General features: G+C 53.8%; 1 protein-coding gene across 5 annotated transcripts in view; it reads left to right on the top strand.

The window, feature by feature from the left end:
- The window catches only part of KCNAB2 (potassium voltage-gated channel subfamily A regulatory beta subunit 2), a 106,380-nt gene that overhangs the window by 55,445 nt on the left and 41,698 nt on the right, over window positions 1-9,237 (top strand). For 2 of the 5 annotated variants that reach the window (XM_021707795.1, XM_021707794.1), the window contains exon 1: window positions 8,203-8,414. The exons of the other annotated variants lie outside the window; for them this stretch is intronic. In XM_021707795.1, the coding sequence (XP_021563470.1) occupies window positions 8,203-8,414 (212 nt within the window). Of the gene's footprint in view, window positions 1-8,202; window positions 8,415-9,237 lie in introns of those variants that run through there. 5 annotated transcript variants of the gene reach the window in all.

Raw genomic sequence — 9,237 nt, 5'->3', positions numbered from 1 at the left:
GCCACCACAGCCTCGACCTGCTGGGCTCCGGTGATCCTACCGCCTCAGCCTTCCAAGTAGCTGGAATTACAAGCATGCACTACCACACCCGGCTGATTTTTTGATTTTATTATAGAGATGAGATCTCACTGCCCAGGCAGGTCTCGAACCCACGGGCTCAGGCAATCCACTCACCTCAGCCTCCCAAATGCACAGAATTACAGGCTGAGCCACCGAGCCCGGCTAATTTCTCCATTTTTAAAAAAACTGTGTTCAATTTGTGCTGTTAAAAAAAAAAAAGAATTTTAAATCCACACCTATGTAAGCGTGAGGGTGCAGGATGAGGGGGACTGACTTGGCTCCCCCTTTCCATCCCACCTGGCTGGAGCGACGGGAGGGTCCCCAGTATGTGGCTTCGGAGGGGTGGGCTGGAAGCCAGGGCTGGGCCCATGTCATACCAACCGGACCACCAGTCCTTGGTTCAGTGACATTTCCTCTCCTCCCTGTGGGGCTGGGAACCCAAACTCCTACAAGGCCCTGCAGGGCTCTTGCCTGCCTCGCATTTCAGTTTGGACCCCTCTCCCTCCTTTCAACAAGCTCCAACCACTTAATCTTTCCATCTGTGCCTCCAAGGGGCGGAGCCCTTTCTGTCCTCAGGGTCCCGGCACTTTCTGTTCCTTCTGCTTTGTTCCTTCCTACCATCACTTCTTAGTCTGTCCCCCAAAGAGACAGTCTAAGCTCCCGGTCGACAGAGCACCCGACCAGTCATTCTCAAGTCCCCTGTCGGGTTTGAGGTCTTCCACCCCCACCCCCATTGCCTAGTTCCCTTTGCGCTTAGAACCTACTCCGTGGGGTAAGCCACCCACGCTTTGACATCTGCCATTCCTCCTCAGGCAGGAAGTTGTCTTTGGGTGCAAGCCATGCTCCACTCAGCACGGACAGGGTGCCCCTACTTAACTGGTGCAGGGCAGGCACCTGCAAGACATGGACTCTCGTCTTTAGTCAGAGAAGCTGCTGGAGGCTGTGTTTTTGGTTTTTATTTATTCATTCGTTTGTTTGTTTGTTTGTTTGTTTTTTGAATTGGAGTCTCACTGTATCACCCAGGCTGGAGTGCAGTGGCACGATCACAGCTCACCACAGACTCAACCTCCTGGGCTCAGGTGATCCCAGTCCTAGCTGGGACTGCAGGTGTGCACCACCATGTCCAGCTAATTTTTAAATTTTTTTTGTAGAGACGAGATCATACTGTTACCCAGGTTGTTCTCAAACTCCTGACCTCAAGTGATCCTCCCACCTCGGCCTCCTAAAATGCTGGGATTACAGGCATGAGCCACCGTGCCCGACTGAGGCTGTGCTTTCAAAGCCATCTCTAAAACTTTGAGGCTCTAGGGCTTGAGGCCTCCACAGACCTCAGTCTACAGGGAAGGGCATCCACCCCCTTCCACTGCAAGCCTGTTACCATCTTGGGGGAGGAGCTGCCTGACCCCAACTTCCCATCTCTCCAGGTCATCCTGAGGCAGGGAGTAGATCCCAGGCCACTGAGCTGGAAGCTTCCCCCTAGGGATGCTCTCTGTGGTGGCATTCCATGGGCACTGGGTGGAATTTTTAATTGGGGGTGTCCATGCCTCCAGTTAATCACAGTGGGAACAACTTGCTTCATTTTATCGATACCAGAGAGGCAGAAATGTATGGTAGATCGAAGTCGAATGTCCACACTCGGTGCTTTTAATGGAAGCCTGTTTAGAGTCGACCAGCATGTGTCTGGGGTCCACCCTCTTCCCCACTTAGACACATCTGCAAGGAGAGACCCTTTGGGGGTGACATCTAGTTGTGGCAAGTTTAGGTCAAGTCTTTAGGCTTTTAATTTTCCACTCTTGTCTAATCCTTGTAACTTTCCAAGAATACTACAAGTCACAACCCTGTTTTGGACAAGCAGGATGGCCTGAACTTTGGTGAGCCTTTAAAACCCATGGTGTCCCACCCACCTTCGCTGTCATGGCTCCTGTGTGTCCTGGTTCCCTGAGTTCAGATGGTCACTCCCATCGTCCCACAGCCCTGTTATAGCAGGATGGAGTGAGGGCTGGGTGCTAAGCAAGGTGGGTGGGGGAACACAGGCAGCTGGAGGGGGTGCATGAGGACTTGTATGCACCTGAGCACCTGCTGGGTGGGCCCGGAGGGGTTCTGGGGACTGGCTGCCGGCCCCAGCCCCTAACACCATCTGTCCTGCAATAGGCTTTGTCAGACTCAGTTTCCAGGACCCCTTCAAACTCATTGAAGGCAGAGACTGAGAGGGGCACTTCAGCATGGGAGGGATCATTCACCTGTGAGGTCAGGTAACAGCAACCTGGGCTTGGCGTGTTGCGACCAGTTTTAGACCATCGGAAGCTGAGCACAGAGCAGTCAATGTGCAGCAACAGCAGATGGGCGTGGGCGGGCGGATGCTTACCTGTCTAGGCTGCAGGTGTATCACCTGTGCACTCTCAGTGTGTGTCGGTCTCATCATGACCCCTCAGCACACTTGAGGGTTCTGGGCTCCCACTGTGTGCAGGACTGTGCCTACCGCCCCCAATCCAGCCCTAGGGGATCCTTCTTGTCCAGTATGAAATCTGGACCTTCCAGAATCTTCCTTTCAGAGCGAAGGCCTCAGAAAGCCACGGTGAAGAAGCGGCTGGCACCCTGGGGTTCTGGTGAGGTTGTCTTCACTGTCTCCAGAGACCGTGTTGGAACAAGGGCGGGGCAGCCTGTAGCTGGGCCAGATGACCAGTTCTAACACCAAAAGGATGGTAGGCAGAGGAAGCGTGGCAGTGTCATTCACCCTGTCCTGGTGGGGCTTGTGGACCCAAGGTCTGGGCACACACAGGAAGCCACCAGCCCTTTCTTCTTTGCCTTACCTTGAAAATCGAACAGGCTCAGTTAATAGTTCAAAGAGAAACTGGAGGATATTTCCAGGTTATAAGATAAATATGCATTTTGTGATAGAAAATGTGAAAAATCGGCTGGGTGCAGTGGCCCAAGCCTGTACTCCCAGCACTTTGGGAGGCCAAGGTGAAGGGATTGCCTGAGCCCACAGGTTCAAGAACAACCTGGGCAACTTGGCGAGATCTCATCTCTACAATAAAAAATTTAAAAATTAGCCAAGTATGAGAGCGCGCACCTGTAGTTCCAGCTACTTGGAAGGCTGAGGCGGAAGGATCACCTGAGCCCAGCATGTCAACCCTGGAGTGGCCATGAGCATGCCACTGCACTCCAGCCTGGGTGACGGAGTGAAACTCCAACAAAAAAGAAAATGTGAAAAATAGATTAAAAAGTGCACAGAAGATGGAAATCTCCCCACTGCCCCCTTCCTGGAGGGACAATTAGTGCATCTCCTTTCTGGATGGGAGTGGGTTTAAATATTTCCTGCAGGAGCTGGTGGTTCTGTCTGAAAAGGCCCCTTGTGCCTCCCAGTCCTGTGCCCTGCACTTGGATGTTCCAGGCTCTCTTGTCTGGAACAACATGATCAAGCAGACACCATCCAGGGTTCTCCTTAGTACCTGGAAGACCTTCTCAGTGCTGCTGACACGGGGGTGGGTAATCCTCTGGTGTAGGGCAGCAACTGGGGCCTCTACCCACGGCCAGTGGCACCCCCTGCCCAGCTGTGACAACCAAAAATGTCTCTGCACATTGCTCAATGGTCCCTGGGGCAGGAAACCACTCCCGGCTGATATGCATTGATACAGAGTTTTCATACACGCCACCAATTTTCAGAGACTATAATGCAATATAATATGCATAATATGAAAATTAGATTGAAAATCATATACTCCCCACCTCTACCTAATTCCAAAAAGGATTGTAGGCGGCTTCCTTAAATTAATCTCCTACAATGAAAAGTTTAAAATAAATAATAGCAAATATGGGGAAATGGAAGATAAGAGTAGGTGAGTCAGATAAATCAAGGATGAAAATAGAATACAAAATTCACCTACTAGAAGCCCTGGCACAGAGGCTGGTGAGGGCTGCGCATTGTATTCAGGGTTCCCAGGAAAGAGGGAAACTTACTGGTTGCTTAGGAGAAGTCCAGTACCCCTAAAATTTCTACCCCTGGGTTCTCAAAAAAGGACCATGATGGGAGTGGTGGTTCGTGCCTGTAGTTCCAGCAACTCGGGAGGCTGAAGTGGGAGGATCGCAGGAGTTGGAGGCTGGAGTGAGCCATGATCACACCACTGCACTCCAGCTTGGGCAACAGAGGGAGACCCTGTCTCTAAAAAAAAAAAAAAATATGAAAGAAAGAAATAAGGTATAAAGTATGAACAAGTAAACACCATTACCCCAGTCAATGGCTATTTGTCCAGAAGCTATTTCTGACTCTTAGTATAATCAGGAACATGAGTTAGTCTTTCCTGGTTTCATTGATCCAATGTTTACTGAAGGCTGGAAGGGCTGGGTAACTTATGCTGGGGAGAGCTGTTCACACCATGTGTACCACAAGCTGGTGTCAAAAATGACAAGGTGTTCAAAGGCAGAGAAACAGGAAGGGCATACACACACACACACACACACACACACACACACACACACACACCCGCCCCAGGGAACAGCAGGAGCAAAAGCCCAGAGGCTTTTGAGGCAGGTGATATGGGTATTTTTGGTAACAACTTTACTGAGACATAATTCACAGGCCCCAAAATTTACCCATTTAAAGTGTACAGTTCAGGCCAGGCACAGTGGCTTACACCTATAATCCCAGCACTTTGGGATGCCAAGGTGAGAGGATCACTTGAATCAACCTGGGCAGCATAGTGAGACCTCATCTCTACAAAAAAATTTTTTAAAATAGTTGGGCATGGTGTCATAATGCCTGTAGTGCTGGCTGCTGGGGAGGCTGAGGCAAAAGGACCACTTGAGCCCAGGAGGTCAAGGCCATGGTGAGCCATAATTGTGCCACTGCTCTCCAGCCTGGGTGACAGAGTGAGACTCTGAGTCTAAATAAATAAATAAAGTGTACAATCCAGTGGTTTTAGTGTAGCCACAGAGCTGTGTAATAATTGCTACATTTTTAGAACATTTTCATCACCCCCAAAAAGAAACCTTGTACCCTTTTAACTGTCACTCCCCGTTTCCATCCACTACCCGCCCCCAGCAACCACTAATCTATTTTCTGTCTCTAAGGATTTACCTATTCTGGATACTTCATTTAAATTGAGTGATACAATGTGGTCTGGCTTTTTTCACTTAGCACTGTGTTTTCAAGGTCCGCCCATGTCATAACATGTTATTAGTACTTCCTTCCTCTTAATGGCTGAATAATAGTCCATCGTATGGATATACCACGTTCTGTTTATACATGTGTCAGTCGATGAGAGTTTGGGTTGTTTCCACTTTTGGGCTACTGTGGCAAGTGCTGCTATGGACATTTGTGGTCATGGTTTTGTGTGGGTGTACGTTTTCAGTTCATTGGGTGCATACCTAGCGGTGAGTCATGTGGTGAGGCAGATGACATTTTACATGGTGGTGACTAAGAGTCATGTGAGTCTCACTTCACTGTGTTGCTTCAAGCACACTGTCTGGGTAAGAGCCAACCCCGAGGAATAGTAAGACACCACCCTCTGTGGGATCCAGCGGTTTGCCGGAGCTCAGAGAAATGTATAAGGAAGAAGCAGAGGATCTCCACACCTCACTAGGCCAATTTGCATAGCCTCACTCAAAGTTCTTGGGAAAAACACACCCTCCCAGGCCCAGCCCCAAAGCCACCAATTCCACAGACATTGGTGGGGCCTAGGGCTCTGCATTTGTCATAGGTTCCCCTGGCATCCTGATCAGATATCGAGAGACCCTGCCCTGGAGGGTAAGCACCGTGAGCACAGGTGCCTTGGCACGAGGAACACAGCAGGCACCCAAATGCTCTTTGAATGAATAAATGTGGTCCTTTTTATGATTGACAGTGGGATATTTAAGGCTTTTGTGAGATGGTCTGAGCCAGCTCCATGTTGGCTCTGGCTTTGCAAATTTGGAGGAAGTTGGCATGCTAAGACCTGCTCCTGTTCACACCCTGTGAAGAGTCCCCAAGTAGGGAGGATGTGGGGGCAACACCTGCCCTGAGCCCCAGGAAGGGGCCAGAGGCAGAATCTCTCACGTCTGTGGCTCCCCAGGATGCCAGGGTCCGCCATCTTTAGTCCTGGGTCCAGCCATGAGGATGGGATTGGCTGGCCCTGCCCCACCCCCACTCCACTCGAGGGGCTCAGGAAGGCTCCAGCCAGCCAGGCCCTGTGGCTGAAGTGAGCAGTTGGCTGGAGGAGGGCGTAGCGGGGCAACAGCCGTCCTGAGAGGCCCTTGTGGCCTCTGTGGGTGGGGCCTGTGACCTGCCAGGGTGTCCTTGGCTAAGACACCAGCTCTGCCCTCCCGGACCTCTGTTCCCAGGTCTAGGCGCCACCCACAGGGGCTGCTTCTGCTTCCAAGTCAAGCCCAGCATGTGGGTGCACTCAGGGCTGCACTGACCCTCAGAGGGAAGGCTTGGGCGGTGGGCCGCTCACTCTCGGGCTGCCTTCTGTGTCCCGCCGGGGCACACATCTCCTTTATGTTGGGATCATTAGAGCTTACACCATGCATGAGCACTTAGCAAGGACAGAGCCGAGTCTGAGAGCTTTGCACGCGCTGTCTGACCTCTGCCACGACTTCCAGGGGAGCCTCTTTGTAATCTACATTTTACACTTGAGGCAGTGAGGCCCAGAGTGGCTGCCCAGTGCAGGAGCAGGGACAAGGTTTATTCTTAATTTCTGTGTCAAAAGTCAGAGCAGCGGTTCTATCCCTTATGAATACATTGCGTGGATTCTTTTCTGGGTCCTCTCAGGAGCAGAGGGTGGACAGTTAGTAGGTATGGAAGGTCCCTGCAGGGGACCCCTAGTCCCTCACTTAGCCAGTAGAGGCTCAGAGAGGGCAGGACTCCAGCCTAAGACCACAAAGCAGTGAGTGGCAGAGCCCCAGCTAGATGCCAGGACACTTGCCCACCTCCTTGTCCAGTGCTCGCTCTCAGCCCCTCCTGGCAGGACAAGGGAGCCCAGAAGGCAGGACTGGCCAGGGCCCACCCTGCAGGGCATGAGGGAGATGCTTGAGGTCAGAGGACAGAGGCAGCCCCTCCAGATGCTGAGGAGAATGCAGTGGAGCAGGGAAGGGTTACATTCATTCACTCATTCACTCATTCATTGCAGAAGTGTTTGTTGAGCATCTTCTGTAAGCTAAGTGCCCTTTGGAGTGCTGGAACTTTTCTGTCCCTCGGTCCTTTCAACCCCCCGACTTACTTTCCTTGGGCTATCTGTGTTGTTATCATCAAGACAGAGTGGTCCCTTCCCCACATTCCTGGTAGTTTGGCTTCTCTTTGTGTGCCAAACCCCAGCGGACGCCACTCTCCAGGCCAGACCCCAGGCAGGAGCCACCAGGCATGCTCTGGGGAGGCTCTGGCCAGAGCCAGCAGCCGACAGGCTCAGCACCCAGCTCTCAGCGTCTACCGCCTGCATGCCTGCCCGGGCCTTGGGCTGGTCTTGGCCCAGCAGCCCGCGACAGCCTCAGGGGACAAGCTGGGGCAGGCTTGTGCATCCTGCTTCATTAATAATGAACGGCCAACACTGCCGCCTCTCCCTGGTCGCCTCATTGACTCGGCGGAGCCTCAGCGCCCACAGCATGTGGAACCTGGAGCTGGCGGCCAGTCACCCTCCCAGAGACTGGGGAGCCGGGAGACTCAGCTGCTCCCCGAGACCCCCTGAGTCGCTGCCCAGGAGGGCGGTCACAGGGCCCTGCTCAAGCCGCTGGCCACTGCCCCGGAGCTCAGTGAGCCGGGAGGATGCGCGGAGGAGGCCTTCCCTCCTCCCGTCAAAGGAAGGCGTGTCTCATCACTCATTGTCAGGAATAACTCACAGCCCAGCCCTGCTGAGCACTTCTGGACACTCCTGGGCTGGAGACTTGAACAGCCAGAACCAGACCGGGGCAGGGACGGAGGGAGGACCCGCGGAGAAAAGAGCGGCACAAGAGGGGCGGGAAGTTGTGCCCCCCGATTTCCGGCACCTCCGATCAGGTCTTTCCCAGCGCGGGTCTGGAAATTTGATCTCCTCCTTCACTCCTGCTGGAGCGCTGCGAGCTGCCTTGTTTTCTGGGCTAAGGTCTTGCCCCGGGGAGGACGAGTTTTGAGGGGACAGATGACTTCCCAGCCCTAGAGAAGGGGCCGCCGCAGGAGCCAGCGCCGGCCTCAGCATGCAGGTGTCTTTCGTGTGCTCGGAGCACAGCCTCAAGGGCCGGGGCCCTGAGGAGCGGCTGGGCCGACCGGCGTCCAGCAGCCCCAACCTGGGCACCCGAGGCCGCTTCCGCGCCGTGGCCATGGTGGCCAGGAGCCTGGGACAGCTGTCGGTGCAGAGCCTCCCGTGCACCGGCGATGCCAGCATGAAGCAGCATGGAATGAAATATAGGTACGAGGGGTGGACAGCTTTGCAGGGTTGGGGCTACCTCCTCACTCTCTCCTTTGAGGCCCATGACACCTGCAAATCCCATGTTTTTGGACTGGGGCACTTGGTGCTGAGGGGCCGGGAGGGGCTGTGTTTAGCACTTGGTAGACTTGGTAACAGGCGCGGGTGAGGCTCTGGTCAACCCCAAGTGTTTCTTCACGGCTGCAGAGGGAGGTGGAAACGGCATCCCCTCTTCTGCTTGTGTTTCCTTCCTGGGACTCTTTTACAATCGCCAAGCTGCCAGTGCTTCCTCTTCCTGGAACCCCAGGGCTTGGGCCACAAGCCCCCACATCCTCCTGCCCTCCCCCCTGACACATAGGCCGCAGAAGATGCCCCGGGGTGGTGTGATATCTTTGCAGTCAAACCATTTTGACAAGCATCCCTCTGGTGGTAAGAGACATTGTGTGAACCGTGTGATGGAATTAACACCCCTCCCCAACCTGAGCCAGACCTGGGTCTGGGTTCCCCGTGCGGGCAGAACAGTGGCTCCAGCGGGCACAGGGCAGCCAGCTGCAGCTAGAGTCTCCCCAGCCAGTGAGCCAGGCTGTCCTGCCCCCTCCATCTGGACTCAGCCCTCACCTGGCTCCAGACGCTGTGACGTGTGTGGGGAGGATGCCAAGTTCAAGTGTCGGAGCAGAGCCCCCCTTCTCTTCCCTGCATCCCCTGCCATGGCCTTGTTCAAATGCTCAGTGAATGTGCCCAGAGTGGAAAAGGGAGTGTCTCAGCTTTGTACAGAGGGCCCCAGGGGGCAAGACTGGGGACATCTAGCCGGGGCTTCCCTCCTCAG

The sequence above is a fragment of the Carlito syrichta genome, unplaced genomic scaffold (assembly GCF_000164805.1).
Source record: "Carlito syrichta isolate Samal-C Ts95f unplaced genomic scaffold, Tarsius_syrichta-2.0.1 Scaffold126411, whole genome shotgun sequence".
NCBI classification, from domain to species: Eukaryota; Metazoa; Chordata; class Mammalia; order Primates; family Tarsiidae; genus Carlito; species Carlito syrichta.
The sequence above is the reverse complement of the archived record's forward strand: the minus strand, read 5'-3'. Positions and strand labels throughout refer to the sequence as shown.